The sequence below is a fragment of the Helicoverpa armigera genome, chromosome 4 (assembly GCF_030705265.1).
Source record: "Helicoverpa armigera isolate CAAS_96S chromosome 4, ASM3070526v1, whole genome shotgun sequence".
NCBI classification, from domain to species: domain Eukaryota; kingdom Metazoa; phylum Arthropoda; class Insecta; order Lepidoptera; family Noctuidae; genus Helicoverpa; species Helicoverpa armigera.
In genome coordinates, this window is record NC_087123.1 from 4619925 (window position 1) to 4639638 (window position 19714).

The 19714-nt window shown below is 37.6% G+C and overlaps 1 protein-coding gene across 11 annotated transcripts in view; it reads left to right on the forward strand.

Moving 5' to 3' along the window:
• The window catches only part of LOC110384162 (polypyrimidine tract-binding protein 1), a 348419-nt gene that overhangs the window by 288435 nt on the left and 40270 nt on the right, over positions 1-19714 (forward strand). For all 11 annotated transcript variants that reach the window (XM_049847022.2, XM_021345297.3, XM_064034075.1 and 8 more), the window contains one exon: positions 16391-16492. In XM_049847022.2, the coding sequence (XP_049702979.1) occupies positions 16391-16492 (102 nt within the window). The remainder of the gene's footprint in view (positions 1-16390; positions 16493-19714) is intronic.

Here is a 19714-nt window from a genome sequence, read left to right on the forward strand (position 1 = left end):
TAACTCGTTTAAACTATATCATGCTCGTGGTGCTACATACTGTTCAAATAGCAACCATATATCGAAATATTTTCCACTTCTTATTTATTAATAGCCTCACGAGAATCTAAGATAGACCCTGACCTACAACCCCATATCTGTTTCGTTTAACTATAATGAAAAGGTTCGATGAATACGTAATACCTTAATCTGAGGCGTCGAATGTCAATTGTGCAATAACAAGAGGTTGGATGAGCAAAAAGCAGCTGCGGACCCACTCGTAATGCTCGTAACTAGAGCCGTTACGCAATTCGGCAACGGCCTAATTGATTCCTCTCCCATTCGGCCAGACGGGGCGGCGCATTATCGAGCACAGGTGCCCCTACTCTCCGGTTATTTGCCTCCTCGCGACAGACGCCGACAACGTTGGCCCACCTCTGACTTGAGATCTTCGACACCCGTTTCACCTTTAATTGTATATCGGAAATTCTTTTCGTGACGTGACTCGATTAGTAATAAAGTTAGAACACGACGCTCCTAAACGGAAATGGCTTAATTTTCACCGAGTTGAGATCTCTGCATCGGCACTCGTCCATCGCGGCGTTTACCCTCCCCCGCCTATTACAGAAGTGTGTAAATCGAGCGAGTGTTCGGCAAGGTGAAATATGGAGAATCGCTGGCCGATTTGTATGCGCGCAGAGTTCGCTCTAAGTAATTTATCTGAAAGTATTTTTGGTCGCGAGCGAAGGGGTGTGTGCTACTCGCTTACTCCTTCCTTCCAATTGCAATGTGTCTCCACTCATTCAATTACATTAAAAGCTTAATTAGGAATATTAGTGAAGAGTCCTCATTTACTTCCATACTCTTTAGTAGTTGGTTTCAGTGAATTTTCTCGAGTTTGTTGAAGGATTCTTCGGTGCGGACCGAAGTTGTGAGATGCTTAGATGAAATGCGGAGCGCAATTAGAGTAATGGACGGTAACCTTTCTGGGTGAAATTAACGCCATTCGTCTATAGCAAAAGTACCTAAAGGCATACTCGGCACAATTAAGTTGTGGAGTGGAGAGAAATTGCAACAAGTGCAACGGGCCTCGTCGCGTCCACGCTCCATTTAACCCACTCAGTTTGCGGGCCGTTCCGAAACCTCCGCCAACTCACCTTCGCATAAACACCTATTACATATTACGTATTGTACAGTTCATCGCCCCTTTCGCTTCAGTGCAACATTTCGCTGCTACACTTAGTTACAACTGCACGTATAGTGTAAGAGCCACTGCTAGTGTAGTACGCTATCGAGTTGTCGAGATGCCGTCAACTTGAGTCTCATTCTGTTAATTGAAAACTTGTCCCGGCGCCTCCAACCGCGTCTCTATTGTTTACCTCAGCTTTTCGATTTTTTCCACGAATCTCCTCTTTTCATAAGTATTTCTTTTAACGAGTCGTCTCCGTCCTTCGTTTATATCGGGCTTCTTTTGGACTCCTTACAATGAAGCGGGGATGCACAATTGGTTTTTCCCGTTTTTTCCTTTCTTTCTAAAGTATTTTCTTTGGGGATGTTGTCGTTTGAAGGTGCCTTAGCTTTTAATGTCATTGTTTACATAACATACTCATATACGAACCCATCTACTTGTCTCTGGATTTATAAAATAGATGTATAGGATGGATGTTTTATCGAACAGATTACAAAAGTAAAATGTAATGATAATATTTATTAGACATTATGTGTGTGAGTTCAGCTCACCAACAGTGTAACTGATAATATATTTTTGCACACATATCAGCCACCGGTGAGCCAAAACGCAATAAAACTAAGTACTTACTTGGTTGAGAATATAACTCGTTCCTCGAGTGACGCTCCATCACTTTCACATTCCTCCTTATACAGACACGTATGAATTCACTCTTCCCTAGAATACGCACGAAATAAATTAAACTCTTTATTCTCGGGTACAAAGTTTCTATTCCCATGTGTAAATAAGATACTTGTTGCTGCCCCTAAAACGGCCGTACACCGGATCAAGCTGTCTTGCCGAACTACCGTTCTTCCTTCCCCATTTCAGAGAAAAACAAGGGAAAAGTGTTTTTAGGGCGACAATATCGCTATCTGTTCGCGGGCACATAATTTGTCGTACGAGAGTTGGACACCCTCGATTTGCCTCGACGTCGCCCTTTGAAGTTACTTTGTTACTGTGTCTATATTTGAGTTGCATGTACTTGTGACGTATTCAATTACACTTTGTGTTAAAAATGTATCTCCGTTTCTATATCAAAAATGAAATGTAACAAAGAATACTCCCAACATTTTTTGAATTTGAAATACATTACATATTTTGAACCTTACTCTATGTATATTTCAAGGCTTACCGCTTTAACAACTTTTTACTCTTGAAGTCTATTTAAAGTAAGTCCTATGTCCTTTTAATCCATGAGCAATTTTCCTCGAATTAATCATAACATTAATCACTCGTAAACATTGAAATAGCACCCGTCGAGTACTATGCTAGTCCAAATATATATTTTAGCAGCGGTATAAAAAAGGTTATTTCACCTTTTTATTTCACTTCCAGAGGTGACGTTATGGCTCATAAAAACTTCATATCTATTAACTTGCATGAATCTTGGTTCACGCTTAGCTTTTCTCACGATACCACCTTTTCAGCCAGATATGTATGTTTGAATATTTCATAATAAATTACGTGGCAGTATAGTTTGATAGTTCACCCCCGCAATAACGTGGATTTAGTTTTTATGGCCGAAAATAAAATGATACTGATATAGCATAAAGTTATTTTCCTTACATTTATTTGCTACATACCTCCCTATGGTAGCTTGAATGGTAAACTACTTATTCATTTATTTTTAAAGTTGATAATATAGTTGTATAAAATTAGGTGTAAGACACCACCCTGAAAGGCGGTCAATCTTTCCTAATATGTTTACGCTTGAAGGGTTCGCGTGGATCTTTTCAGACACAAACCTTTACCGCTCAAAAATAAATCGTGAATATAAAGCATATCAACACAGTTTTTTTTCTATCTTTAATATGAGTTAAGATTATAACGGCATTGTTAAAAGCGCTTTTCCTACCTGTTTCACATCAAACAAGCGGTTCTGAGGTAACGCAATAACGCCCCTCGCACCGTTGAAATTTACCTTATTAATTTCGTTAGCGTGAAATAATCATACAGCCAACCTCTACTGATCCTTCAAATTATTTACGTTTTATACAAATAAGTAGGTTACTATGTATACGTACGCTTTACCTACATTTTATACCATGCAGTAACTTGAAAAAGGTTCTACAAAGTTTCAAAAATATTCATGAGTCCTTTTTAAAATTCGTAAACTTTTTTTATTGCATAATACTCAAATATGACGATTGTTCTTTTCTTGCTCTGTATATTTATTCAAAAAGAAAATAATGTTTCTGACAAAAATACTTTACTATCTACTCAATCCAATCATCATTTCAATGGAAATATTGTCTGAGCAACAATATAAAACATGCACTTCCTACAAAATGTACCGTTGATTTCTAAAGCAACCGCAGCAAAATAGGTTCCCAACGCTGGGCTATAAATATCCAGCGGTACTTGCTTACAAGTGCGGTCTGTTACACCCACTTATTGGAGGTCCCGTTTTAACCCGACACGTCGCCTTATCGCGACGTGTTATCTTAATTTGCAGTTAGTTAACGGTATCCCGGTAAAGGATTACCTAAGTAGTGTCTTAGTTCAAGAGCGAGTTCCGAGAAATTAGTAGTGTTAATTAATCTGAAGTTATCTGTGCTCGATAACTTTACAGTTCTTAAGCGGATTACAGTAATGTTATTGTAATTTACAACGCTAGACTTGCGAGGTTACATGCGCGACTAAGCTGAGGTGCTGGGTTTGATTTCCTGTCCGTGAAAGTAAGCTCAAGTGTAAAATGCATCAAAACTTGGGAGACTTTAATTCTTTTTAGACTGTAGATTTAAAGTTAGTCTAATTTTCTATTAATGAAGTCTTTGCACATTAATGATTAACTTGGTCCAAAATTGCTCACACACAAGATGATCGAGTAAAAAGGTTTGATATAGCGCGAGCTTAACCCGTGGTGTCGGGAGCACGCGCGTTTATCCATGCAATCTAGCTTCCGTGACGTCAGGCTCTTTTTGTCTGCCGCGCAATCTGATCGTTCAACTTGCTCCCACTGAGTTATGGCTCAGAACTTACCACTTCACCCGACCACGTCGCCGACAACTTTAAGGTCTACGTGTCTTTATCGGTCACTTTGTTCCTACAAAAACTTTCCAATAAACTTTATCCGCAAACTGACTCCTATTAATGTACGAGTCACTTTGCAGTTTTCAATCAAACCCAAATTTTGGCACCAGCTTCAAGTCTGGTTAAGTTTCTTTAATATTGAAAGCGCTGTGTTTGCCCCTGATCGCTAGTAAATTACATCTAAACTAAGGGTTATGACAAAGAAAACACAAAAACTTTTCCAATTACATATTCAACGACTCCGCTCAGAAGAAATTCACCACTCCTTGAACAAACGCCTCTATGAAAAGAAATCACCGAATAGGTGAGCGCGGGGGTAAACTCACGAGTAAACATTTGCGTATGTAAACTGGAATTATTCACGAAAAAACTTTTAATGGCGTCCCCGGAGTTCCCGTCAAACATTTATCAACAAAAGAACGAACGTCCCGCAGGCGATGGAACTTGAAATGTATGGAAATTACCCAGTCACGAGCGGGAGAACAATTCACTAACGTCGGCATAGGCAAATGTTTTTGTTGCAGCTTGTTTCGTTGTGTAACTTGTTCAGATTTGAAGTTACAACTACAAACGCGGTTAGCGCTTATGACGCACACACATTGTGCAAAAATAAACCAGACCATGTGACTTTAAAAATGAAACATTCCGCGGATGCAGATTCAAATCTGCGAGTGATTCGTCAGATGTTCGCCGTGAAGCGCGCGTAGCCCCTCGTTGGGCGCCAAATAACTCGGAACGGAATAATGAACCGCTTCAGATTCTTCAGCAAACAATCCCTGTCATTGCTCGACTGCAGAGAGAAGATTAAAATTTCATAAATTTTACTACTAATGCTGAGATATTTAAATATCATATTTTATAGTTTCCTGCTGTGTTATTAGGGTAGCTACAATAAGAGGAATTTAATAATTTCGTGGCGGTCCCAGAGAGTAAGGTTTAAACTCAGCAGATTTTAATACTCCCATGCAAGTGTTTATATATGTACCATTTCATTTTCTCCCTAATTTGATGGATTAACTAAAGAGGTAAGATAAAATAAATACGTTTAGAACGGACACCGTTTCATTTGCATTTCAATCAGAACGATATAGCCGGTGGAAAAGAAAATCTGCTCCATCGCCTCACTTAAAGCTTTTGAAATATTCCTATAACTTCTGATTCTACGAGAAAAAAAGCCTATTTGAATTGGAAAGATCAAAGCGTAAAAATTTATCGTTACAAAAAATGCGCGGCAGGAACGTCCAAAAAGACGTCAGGCACTTATTATTTCAACAGAGCGAGTGTCTCGTCTCCTCTCTCATTCTATTTGTCTTTTCGATTGTTCCGGTGCATAGACTCCTCCATTACTCGGCACTGAAAGGAAAGTTTTGTATTCAATTTGGTATTATAATTCCCATTTGAAGTCGCCACGCACCATCGCGTCGACATCGGCTATGTAAATGGGCGTTTCCGGGACTTAGTCGCATTTTCGCCAAAAAATGTTGAATAATTTCGTGTTGACATTTTTCACTCAAAGCTGTGAGTCTCGTTATGATGTCCCATCTGACGGTACAAACAAACACGAAGATAATGATAGTGCTATCTGTTATCGCGGGTACCATCGTAACATTTTGATGCTTTTTTCCGTCCCACCAGACGCCAATCGATACGGAGGAGTTACGATAAGGTTAAGCATTTATTTATATAACCACTTGCAACTCCCAGTAAATTCTTCAGTTGTGTAAATATTTCCGTGTGCTTACCTGACGTGAATTTTTATTCAGCTTCGCGCGCTCAGCCCCGTCGGGAGACAAGGAAACATTTCAGAGTTTCTCTTCAATTTAAAATGGAAACTTATCCCTCGGCTACCATAAAGTCTGTATTTACCATAGAAATCCACCTAGCTCGCTGGTTTCGATCCTAACCGGTGTCCACACTGAATCCACCTGGATTTAGAGCGTGCACATCGGCTGAACCGGGCCTCCGATGGAGGGGCTTGCATCTTCGTACAGCGCGACAGGTTTTATTTTACGATATGTTTTCCGCGACCGTTTCGCAGATACTAAAATAATAAGAGTTTTACGTCGCCGCGTATTATGTAGCTTTTATGGCCCCCCCGAGCTCGGCTGAAGCGCTGTTACAGTGGCTTACGAGGGCTCTTGTGACGAAATAATTAACCCAGTGTTGCTCGTATTAGACTCCGCTTCCACCTAACATTCACTACTTATACGTTTAACATTTTATTGTACTCTTTAGACGAAATTTCCTCAGATTAGCGACGTTTTCCTTTGTGCGATTTAATAAAAAATAACGATGCCTCTGCTTCTTAGCTGTAGGCTATAACTCAATAAGCAGTATAATGATGTTGGATCTTTATGTTTTGCTAGGAAGAGGCACACAATCACTTTTAATTAGCGAACACGGCTGTGGTTCTTATATCTACAATTGAATCCTTCCACCGAGATTTCGTATTATGTTATCAAATTGAAATAGCAATAGCTCCCATTATAATGTTCCAAAGTAATAATTACCCAGTCAATGTTATCTGCGTTAGGGTAGTTGATAACGATGATATTGCCTAACTGGGAACAATGTGTAATGAGGCACAACCATCACAACTATAACCAGTCATGTTTACCGGCGGCACAAAATCACAATCGAGATATAGGAGCGGGCTGGACGTCTATATTCCAGCGAGAGACAAGGGACCGATAACAGATTACCCGCAAACACGTTTTAAATTCATTTCCCGACCCGAGCGCCGATCGCTCCCCGATAAAATGTGGGGACGACCCGGGAAACGGGGACATATTTACTTTGTCTCCCCGCGGCTGACTCCACCGCGGCCACTTCCCCGGTCAGGTAACGTTCCGAAGTGGCAAAATATTTGTCCTGGCTCGTTACCCGCCTGTTCCGATTTAAGAACATTAGCTACTTCCAAATCTGGACTCACTTTTAAACTCGAATCTCGAATGTTGTTTTCTTAAATTTATTCGACTTGGTAAAAGGAGTGGAATTTTGTAGACACAAAGTTTGAAGCAAACCTGTTTTGTCAGTAATTTTCCTCACATGAGTACCTTGGCTTGCACTTTCGCCTGACAACTTATTTCAAGTACTTTCTTTAAATTATCTCATGTCTTAAAAATACATTTTCATTTTTAATATTTATATTTTCAGCTAAGCTAACTCACAAACTTCTCAGCAGCTAGTAACATTTTTGACGGGAAACTAATTTCCTTAATCTCTTAGACATTGCGGTGTGTTGTTGATAAGCGCTCAAAACTCGTAACATGGTTGTTGTAACGCTACAAGGCTTCCAAACTTGCACCACGGGTAAGTCCATTAACGCGTCAAGAGCTGTGGACTATGTTTTGACGCCAGATATTTTGATGCACAACGCTTTTTGGCACTCTCCCGGCTAACAACACTTGCTTTATCCGGTCAATTGCTTTGTACGAAAATTACTTGTTTTTATTGGATTATGGAAGGTTCTCACCGAACTTAACCGAGCTTTACTGTTCAACAATGCAGTTTTCACGTTTCATTGCTTTTAGGTTGTTAACAGCCGGGCTCAGTGGCTGAAATAAAACTCCCTTTAATCATTTATTGGTCCTTATGGTTTTATTTGTTATTTATATTTTTGGTGGTATTCTATACCGCGGAAATCAAATAATATTAATTTTTTCCCGCTTACTAAGAGTTTTGCAGGAGTAGCAATTTGATTACAATTTATTTTCATAGTTGCCAGTTTCAACGAGTGCGCTAGTGCAGAATTAAAATATATGCTTAAAAAGTTTATAAAGGGGAACCTAATAAAATTATGAATGTAAAACTAACATTATGTTCTACGCTCTTTAAGCGAAAATATTAGAGAAGTGCTGAGGTGCATCGTACTCAAAAGTTTTATGTTTAATTTCTAGACCGAATAAAAACGTTTTGCACTATTTAATTTTCAAGTGAAGCTTACTACCTCTATGTAAAATAGCGTCAACGTTTGACAAGGCATAATTGAGCCAATAATCTTCGGTCATTGTGCCTTGTACGCCTACCAGCTATTAAGCCAACAAAACAATACAACAACATAACTGTGATCTTGTAGTCCTATACTTGGGTATAACAATAACATTAACATTTAGTTAGTCCTGTATGCTCTGTAACTTGGTATCGGTGTCGATACTGCAGTTCCGAACTGCAATGTTCCTGGTATTACCACCTCCGGGGTCTAATCAATAGCTGCACTGGCCAATGTTCGCAGCCATATTCTCTAAATACACCGTATTATGTACTTACTAATTAATTAGTTAATTTGTACCAACTTGTAGTTGCGTTTGCAGCTGTGTATTTTTGTATCAATAAGCATTAGTGTGGTTTGTTTATACGCTAGTTACTTTGTTTTAATTGAGTAAATATGTAAATGCTTTTCCATCAGCTACGTTCATGAATGCTGTTTCTAGACACTTTTGATCCGTGGCCGAACTTCAAAAATATTTTTATTAATTTATTAAGGTTCTTTTATGTATTAAAATTTTCAGGTAACCGTCGCTGTAAACACAAACAGATATTTTCGACCAATTCTGAATCAGCTAATAAGATCTCATTTAGTACTGTCTAATGATGATTAAATATTGCTATCCGCCGTCAATAAATAAAAAAGTCTCGCTTTCGAGGTGAAGAATAGGAATGAAAAAGTATTTAAATCTCAGCCGTATTTATTTATCTTTGCGAAACGCCGGCGGCGGTTAAATATCTGAGGCTACCCGACGCTTTCTAGAGACAAATGTAAACACACCATTGCCTTTGAAACGCCATCCGCGAATATACGCCAGCATACCATAAATAGTTTTGACGTGAAGTTAAATTGTTTGTCATGTGTGACGTATTCTTTTTGGCATTTTATTTTCTATATTGTTGGCGTTGCAACAACATATGTTTTAACAGGTTCTATTTTTTATTATGTCTGTACTACATATATTGAACATGGCATGAGTTAAACGATGTTAGTAGAAAAGCTACGCTGAATTAGAATTATTTGAGTGACGGTACATACCTTTAAATATTGACTGTTCTTTAACCTTTTCACCGCCACGCCATATCGGTATTCCTATGCCCTGTACGCCAAGCCCGAAAATCTTAATTAAATATCTACTAAAAAATACATAAAAGTAATGATTTAATAGGTTTATTTTGTATTTTTCTGCGACCTGTTTTTTGTCGAGTATAGCCGTCGTTGGCGCACAGGGCACGCTTGCTCATGTCGGCTGTAGCCGACATTGGCGTTCAAAAGGTTAAAAACATTTGACACTATAAAAGATCAATGTTCGAGAAAAATAATAATCGAAACAAAGAGTCAAAGTCAAAAAGTTTTCACTTTGCGAAATTCCCTCAATGGTTGAACGAAACATATTTTCTTGGAGTTGTTTTAAAGATGGCATACATAATCTAGTGCTGGGTGCGTTTCCTCAAAGACACGGTATCAGCATAAGCCGAGAAACGGTCCTCTTTGACGCAGCCTTACGAGACGACTAAAGGGTGTCACGTTTTGCATTCTCTCGTAGCTATCCGGACTGCGATTGTTACTATTGAAAATATTATATACCCTGTTATACTTTTCAGTGCCAACTGAAAGTATGACTTAATGTTTTGTTTGATCTGCTGGCGATTTCAATGGTTTTTATTTCTTAGTAGAATAGATAAATCTGATGTTTCATTAGTTTAACCAGTTTATATTAAAAAACCCGCTTTATGTTTTTTGGAACTTAAAGTTTTTCTATCAGTCTAACTGAATTCATACGGAATAATAGACAAATGTAACGTATTGCGTACACGTACAAGTTTAAAAAGGTTTAATTTCATTTTATTTACACAAGACTCGGGTTTATTTACTCGTACACGAAGTCTTTCACTTAAAGGAATCAATCGCAATTGGAAAGTCAAGTGATTCCATATTTTGTTTAACAGAAGCTTCACGTGTCGATATACTAAATCGGAGAAGCGTGAGAGGGCTTGAAATAACAAACGAAATCGCTGCCTTGTATTGGGCACGATATAACATTTGGAAGGCAAAAGGAAAATATGAAAAGGCGGAATATTGCCAGACGAAATTACGATCGCTTTAGATTCCGTACGGCCCATTGAGGGGTGAATTGTTACCTTCGTACATTGCCATAAAGAATCTATTTGTTTTTCCTTAGTCAAGTGATATCGATTGACTACCATATAAATGTGCTAATGCGATACGAGCGAACCCATTCATGGGCTTTTGTATAAGTGACATCTTTCAAATTATGTTCTTCACTTTATCTTATTATGTAACACATAATGGTAGGGTTTTATCAACTCAAAGTTGGAGCTCATTTTATGGGAATATTATCTTAGCAAATATCTTATGAACTAAATTATCGTGTAATGACTTGTGCGTACATCGGGGAACTGGGCCTACTTACACGAAGGCATTACACTGCCGGTACACGTCCAACTAAAAGCCTAGTTAGCAGTGCGCCGTCGTCTGGAGAATTGAATATTAGCATTAACAAGACAAATGTGGCGTTGGAGTTTGATAGTTTCTCATTAGGAGCCGGCCGGACCCGTCTCGTCACAACATCTAACTAAGCCGCTTTCTCGGAACTCCTTCAACTATTATGAATATGAGTAGTAAAAACTAAAGAACTTGCTACAACTATGAAATTAAGACAAAGTTTTAGCCACAAAATAATATTATATGAATTCAGCATTTGAGGCAATATTTTTATTTATTTATAAAAATATAAATTTATTTATAGAAATACCTACCTTATAAACTTTTTCCGTTAGGTTAATTTAAATAATAGCTTGTGGCAAAAACACATCAGATTATTCTTTCACTCACTGATCTCACACGATAAACAAGAGCCATTAACACGTTTCTTATAGTGACATTAGGCTTTATTGGATCTACGGGGCCTACATAATCTCATTGAGCCTAATAAACTAAAATGAGCTCCATATATTTTTTCAAAAACCTAATTACTGAAAGCAAATATAAATTATGAGAAATGTAGACCAACTTTTGCAAACCCAAAATTACTTTTAATGATAAATGTTTCCACGTAAATTAGTTCTTTTGGACATTCATTCGAGGTTTATTTCGAGTTGTTTATAAAATAATGAAAGTCATATAACACAACAATGCGGCCAGTGCACAGTATTCGTATCGTCTCGTATGCAAATGAACGTCGCGTCTAAACGTTGCCCTTTGTTTCTCTCGCTCTGTATCTGTTAACTTTTATCGCACAACTTTTCCTTCGAGCAGATTAGTTTTGCTGTAACAGTATCGTAAATTGAGCGGCCATTAAGCTCAAGTTTAGTGAGCGTAATGATCCGATCTATCTTACAACTTTAACAGGTGCGATTTAAAAGCGGATCGTAATACACGCGGATACTAAATAACCCTTTAATTAATATATTGTTGAGAGGAACAGAGCACAGTTTGTTGTATCGATCCTGGCTTTAGCCCAGCATAGTTCGGCCCGAGTTAAAATGGCATGCGAGTTGCGCTCGAGTGGCGGTTACCTCCTGACGTCTCTATTCGTTACTAAAGTAACCAGGCGCCTAGAACTTTGTTCACACAAACTCGTAGCTCCTACTTTCCCTATAAAGTAGAGTTGTGACAGCGAGTAATGTCTCCTTATATTGTTCTGGGGCTAAGAGGTTTGCCTTTGCCTCCTAGTTGTGATGAGAATTGTTAACTTTTACATCGTCTCGTATCTGCCTAATTTATCGCCGTCGTACTTTGAATTTTTAATACACATATCTCAACTACAACGGCAATTGCAAACATAATAAATTATGTCTGGAATTCATATTGTTGGTCGGAATCGAAGAAAACATCGTTACAGCTTATTAATGACTGCGGAACGTCTTAATATCCGAGTTGGGCTAAAGAGTTTGGGCGATAATCGATATTTCCGAATATCGATTATGAAGTTAGTGCGAAAATCATCCGGCGCGGGTGGGCGCTTGACAAATGTCCGTTATAAGCGCAGAACAAATTGGTGCAATTAATTACGAGTGGAGCTTGGCAGCGCTGAGCCGACAAATATTATCAAGATCGTTAATTTCGACATCTTAGTCGAAGGCGGTCGGGTGAGATGATATTAAGCATTAGACGAATGTGCGGCGCACACGGTGCGACTAGCGATGATGGCTCGAGCCGCGTGGTGCTCATGCTTAGCGCGCATCGCCTGATTTACACACAGACTTGTTAGCGCGGCGTCTGTCTACACGCTACTCGCGACCATTAGCGGTACCTAATAGCTTACATAGTGCAAAGCGTACGTTATTTCCAAGAAAATAATTTTGTCACCAATTTTACCTCACAATTTTGCCTGGTTAAAATTTCCGTTGAACAACCTTAATTTACTGAGTAAGTGCATAAAGTATTCTTGAGCTAATACTCTTATAAGTACACGTTTACTATTAGCTAAGTCCTGTTTTAACAAATTTTCCACGTAGTAGTATTTATTTTTCCTTATAGCGTTCGTAAACCCCTTCTTTTAATCAAGGCAAAATAAGTTAATTAACGCTCTCTGGGACTACGTGAAAAATTGTTCCGTTAACAGCTTAAAACGAAGTAGGCAGTTTAACATAAACGGTATTATTAATGGCCTGAACTATAGATTTATTATTAAATTATACCGGCCGGTATATTGACTTCTTGCTGGCAACATTCGTAGCAAGCTGTTACGCAAATCCATGTATGTTTTTGTTAACGATTCAATTCCGCCGAGTTGCTTGCGCCCATAAAACATGAATATAAAATTGTGAGAGTAACGCATGACTCTTAATGAAAAGTATATTATCTCACATAAAAACATTTACGCTCGTTTTCAACGCTGGTTATTAAATTAAATCATAATTTACACACGTCGAGTTAAATCAGACTGTAAGCTCGTGAAATCGCAATAAAAATTATTAGACTCGTTACAGCCTTTCCACGCTAGACCCTTTTATTTTTTTCATATTAGATTCATTCTCAGGAACAATGACGTCATAAATGCCGAAGCGATTTTTCATTCACGTCGTAAATGTTCGTTTTCTCTCAGTTCTCCCTATTTTATTCGGCCACAGAAACAAGGTGCTCATGACACGAGTTTTATTATATAATCTTACCCTACATGTGCATAGTCGCTGATATATTTTTATTTAATATCCATATTGAATATTTTATGTCATTACTTTTTTCCGATCTCTTAACGCTTGGAATTGTTTTATATTGCGACTTATTGATAAAATATCGATAAAACCAATGACACAAATATAGTTGTCATTGAATCGAGACTTGTATCGATTAATGATGTCTGAAGAGTGTAACAGCCACATAAATATTTCATAGGACACGATAGTGCGCTGTCGGCTATGTTTATGATGTTCATAAAAATCGCACGTTGCTAGTTTAGGAACAAATGGTATTATTTGTTATACCTGGTGTTATCGTTTTATGCACTGGAGAATTTTATTGCCGGCTGGATTACCCAATTTAACATGTTCTTTGATGCAAATAATACATGAATTGGAAACATATGACACTTTTTTTTCGTGAATGGTTACACTAAAATGTAAGTGACGTAAAGAACGTAAGAACAGACGTAAGAATTGGGAGGAGTGATATTACAATCATTACAATCACAAACACGCAGAGGTTTAGCTGATCAAAAAAATCTTACAAACGCTGCTGAAACTAAGCACTAAACTTTCAGTTAAGTTACATTATTTTCACAAGTCACTAGCATCAACATTGATATTTTATTTATCTAAAGATATGAACTGTATATTTCCTAAATAACAACAATGTTCGTGTCCCATCGTTCCCAAAACGTTTTCAGCACATTTTAATATCACTAATACATTATCCGTATTGATTTCCGACAATGGACATGGATACTCTTCTTTGACCACGTAAACATATCATTCTGTGTCCCTACTATCTGTAAAAAGGGCCCAAGCTCGTTCGTCTGTTATAAGTAAACCTTTCATGTATATTTTATTCCCTTATATTTTGATATGTGGGCCCCTCGTATCAAGTTCATTCAAATGACATATTGGAGGAACGTTTGAGTATGTTTCTCATCGAGAAAAGATCACAGTTTTCTTTCGAGAGTAAAACCAAATACCATCTTGTGAAGAACCAATCTAGGGAATTGATTTTGCGTCGTAGGTTCGTTTCGTTGATATATAACTGTTACCCATACTTGGACAGATTACATTTTTATTGATACCTACATTTAATTAAAGAGATGCTGTTTATTGTTGTAATTGAATATGATTTGTATATTTATTAAACAAGGAGTTCAAAATCTAAATACATTGTTATAAATAAACAACGATCGTATTACCAGAATTGATGTTTTTGCGTTCCTGACTGATTAATTCCACCTGCAGCGCTGATGAGCCCCTGTATAAATAACGTTTGTCCCGGTATTTATACCCGATGTCACCATTGTCTTCATCATGAAGGCATCATTCAACATCATTCTCCATTAAGTTGAGAAATTGCGAAGGAAACGATAACTGCCCTCTTTCCCAACACAATCCGCTTTCCTTCCGCAAAATTTTCATCCGTGCTGTTTTTTCGTTGTTGTGAAAAATGTTATTTAATTTCGGGCAATTATTACACGCGCTCTACGAAATTACTCCAAGGAATAGGACTCGCGAATGTTGGTTTTATTTCTGAAAGAACGTTCCTTTTCTACAATGAAAGCTTTATGCTGAAAAATGAGAATCCCGCTGTTACCTTTATCTGTTTTTCATAATATTAAGTAAAATGCAAATAAAGGGTCACAGTTATCACAAATGCGAAACTAAGAGCTAAAAGGTTTTCTTTTATTGGAGTGTAGTTCAAACAAAATCTGCATACTTTGTTTCAGAATTTATTATAACCTTAAAATATTGTGAAGTACGAATCTTTTACGCTGATAAAATACAAGGCTCGTAGCGTGCTAACAAGGGAGGGATTACGTAGACATGATGTGGATATTCCTAATAACAGATTGCTTTCGTAATTTGCATTTTAATAATCGAATTGTTATTAGTTTACATAGGTTGGTGCGTGTATCACCGAGTGTCAGTTTTCGCGTTAGGAACAATTGATGTGTTCGGCTTTATTAAGTGTCTCGCGTGAGTGATATCCAGGCGACGCGCCAGGTGTGAGCTTCGCGATACAAAATCCGCGGTGTTGCGTCATTTGTACGTTTTCTTTATTACGTAGCGTGATTTATACCTTAGCCCGGTGCGTTTAACTGCTGAGGTCTGTCATTTCGCCGTCTTAAATTGAGATTGATCCTGGGGAAGGGCGGGTTGACGTGTGCGTTGGCGTGTCCCGGAATTGTGTTTTTGTTTTATTTGGTTACGTTTTTCCCTTTGTGTCGGGGGAGATGACGTCTTCGCGCATGCAAAGTCACCTGTCAATATTTTGGCAGCGACGCGGCCTTATTTCTCGGCATTTTAGGCTCGGTTTCTATTGTTATAGTACTATCATACAAATGTCGACAGAAAAGTACTAGAATTATTTATTAAAGGGTCGTGTGAATTTGTACTGAAGCTTTCATATTGTTCTATGTACCCAATTTAGTCTACTACGCAAAATGTTCCTAGAAATATTTTGTGATTGACGAATGGAATATTTCTCGCTTTCCAATTAGTCAAATACTGAATTTCACTAGCGTTCATTTTCATTGCCCATACATTGATTTTAAATTGCCTATATTTTGATTTATAATTTGAGCTATTTAATTTGATTGAACGAAGCTTACTGTGCTAATTTCCACTAGGTGCAAGCATTAAAAACTGTTCATGCATTTAATTTATTTAAATGGTTTGTAGCTTATGTATTATTTGCATATTTTGATTTCTAGCGTAACTAGTAAATACTTATTTGATACTAGCTGTAAGCATAAGATACATTGTAGTTATTTTACTCCCAAATAATATTTAATATTTGTCGTTTACGTTATAGATTTCAAAAAGTTTCTGTTAAGAGCGTATCTGTATCTGTTATGAAGGTTTGGTAGGTCCACAATAGTGATATCGTTTTCCTCAACTTTCGTAGTGTCATTACTTCATTAAATTATTTCAATGTTAAAACAATATTGATATGTATCATATGTGCTGAATGTTGGTTTGTTTTGTCCACAGAGAGGCTCCGACGAGCTTCTTTCGCAGAGTGGCGTCACCGTCATGGCGCCCGCCGCTCCGCACCACGCCGACAATAACAACCAGGACTCTGCTGCGAAAAAGGTATTTATTTACACACTATTTACAGTTGAAAATCCCCTCGTTCGTTCTCCACCTTCTTGACATTTGTGTACCCCATTAACCTATAAACTGTCTGCGATGCAGATACATTTTAAATACAAGGTCGGGTTTGATTGGCAATATTTGGAAGGAAAGTGTGTCACGATATAAGAATAGATGTAAGAAATTAATTCATACATTTAAAACTCATGTCACATATTTGTGGGTAAAAATGCTTCATAATATAACCCACATCACAATAATAATAGCCTACAAAGCCAAAAGCCTATTCCTATACTTACCATTTTAATGGCACTTCTTTTTCTCTGAAATGTGTAATTAACTGAAAAACGATTAATCGCGATAAAACGGCGGAATCGCGAAACCGTAATAAGTATTAAAATAAAAGGTCCCTCGTAAAAAGCCAACGTGCCATAAAGAGCTACCCTGAGGGTTTGGGGGCCAAATTTTTATTAATCTCCACCCCTGAGTTGTCGATACGGGGATGAATTTTTACCTATAGAAATTAAATCGATAAGGTTAACCGGTTAACCCTTATAAGTGGTCAGTGTGTGTTGCCCCTTAAAATTAAATAAAATTCAATTTCATCGGGGTGGATATTTTTAATAATTAATTTTCAATTAAGGTAACAAAAATTCAATGAGCCTAAAAAGAAACAGAGCTTATTCAGAATCAAATATTAATTGTTTATGGGTGTGATGTAAAAGTAAAGTCCCTTGTTCAATATTCATAAACGAATTCAAAGAAAACAAAAAGAACTTCCATTATCCTATTTCTTTGAGCATTTTCTCGTTTCACTCCTTCGCTAGATAATTTATTGTGTTTGCAACGAGATGTGATATTCTATCGGCTTGTTATCATATTTGTTATTTTTAACATGTCATATGCTGCATCTACTTGGAAGAATTCGATTGTGGCAAGTAAAATAAGACGTGCTTACTTAAATTACGAATTGTTTATTAAATTACGAGCCTGGGTGCATAGGATATAACAAAAAAATCTTTAAAATTATCAGGATATTCACATTATCAAATTACGATCAACAAAGTGTACAGTAAGTTCGCGGCACTAATCAACGAGATGCTAGAGAGAAAATGTTTAAAAAACCACAGCACAAAGCGCGCACGTGGCAAAAGGTAGAAAACAATCAACATACAAGAAAACTGTTATAAAAATAAACAAGGTCGCAGTTTTGGGTCTTTCCCAGTGCACAGTTGTTTCATCGTTTATTTACATAAATACGGGGCGAGTTTTGCATGCACACTTTGTTTGGTGCTGTTCAAACAGTTCTTTGTTTGTCGAGACCAGTACTGGCCGTGTGTTCCGACCACCAAATGGATTGCATCATCCATTAAAACGGAATAACGCGTTACATTCCTGGCACAGATTATGTTACATGTGCCTCTGCGATTGAGGGTGAGCTTGGCAAACTACCTACGCACTGCTCCAAGTTATAAAATCCAGAAAAATGTGGTTCAAGCTCAGTCTTAAAGGGCTAATTAGCTCTGCTGCTTAAGTCAAAGCAATTTAATTTAAAAGCAATTCGCGACTTCCTTTCAGTCATTATTTTTCTTGTTCCTTTTATTTTATTTTGTAAATTCATGTAATTACATGATTATTAAAATGTAAAAAAATTAAGTGGTATTACAGGATATGAAGTAGGTACTTACATATCTTCGGAGCTTACGCGGCTAAAGTAGCAATGGTCAGTTGCTCGATTCACAGCTAGTTAACTCAAATAATAACCGCCGATGACTGTAAGTCGACCATATTTCACCTTCTCTGGAATGGAAGGACGTCGATTCGTTGGTGGAACATAAGTAATAGTGTGTTCTCGTTCCCAAACCTTGCATTAACATCGCCGTAGGTATCATTTACGCAAATTAAATAGAAGCGAACCGTCTCGTTGAAAAGAAACCATTTTCTTATTCTTCCCTCAGGCAGTTTATTTCCCCCGCTGTCACCGGTCATTATGTCACTGCGAAAATAAAATATCATACTGGCTGTTGCGTACAAGAGAAATGTTTTTTTTTTTATTTCAATAGGTATTATACGTACAACCTTTTAATGATTGTAGGTTTTATACTTGTAGTACGAGTGTCTTCTTGTAATTATTTTATTGCAAATAGTGAATGAAGCAGGTCCTTTATTACTACATTTTGCCAAATATTCCTTTACGAAAGATAGGTACACGTAATGTTATTCAACTAAGTACATACACCTATTAGAATGCTTTACTAAAGATAATATTATTTGTTTCTACGTTAATAACACTCGCAATATAAATGTAACCAAGGCATGAAGATGTTCTAGTATTTGCGTACATTGGATATCCATTAATCCGTTACCGTCTTACGCTGAACAAGATTCATTAAATGATCCCCTATCTGAAGCAAAACAAGGTGGCCATTTTAGTTTCGCGGTGTTTTGCCATCCATTTACTCTCACTTGTTAGGGGCGACCTGAAAAAACCTCGCCGCAGTAATCTTAATTACATTGTGATCTCGTTACTGCTCGGCCTTAATTCATAATTAAATAGGGACGTGTCCCAACGTTGCTTATTTATTTGCTATTTTATGGTTTTGCGATTGCGCCTCTTTTTTCCACCATGAAAATTAAGGCAGTGCCTTTTTGCGACACCCCTTCTCCTTTGTTGCCCTGAATATTCATTTGGTGCCTATCGGCGGAATGGCGACTCGTTTTAGAAGTATTTTTTTATGTTCTCTCTTTGTGTTGTACTGCAAACACTTCATGCTGTGAAAATATTGAAAGAAAACTCTGTTTTATACCGAATATTTTATGGGTTGTTTTTCCACCGGTAAAGATAAAATAACCATAATTTTTAACCAACAGTTTTCCAGCTTTCATTTCAAATAGAAGGGTCAATACAGACAGTTTCAATTAATTTAAAATGTTTGCTTTAACTTTGATGACACATTCGTACGAGTATTGCGCAAAGTCCTCTCGTTGAAATAATACCAATGTCGGTGGGAGCACGTCTGTAGAAAACACACTAATCAACCCTCGTCCTCTTTGACCGGGTCATTAATGTCCAAATCAAGTAATTAATTATGTTCCCCGTTTTTTCCTCATTTTCTTGACGTTTCCTGTAAAAACGCAAAGGGTCTGCCTTGTGAAGATCAATCAAATCAGAAGATGCCGCCCGGGGACTGCGTTTACCACTACTTAAGCATTTACGAGCTT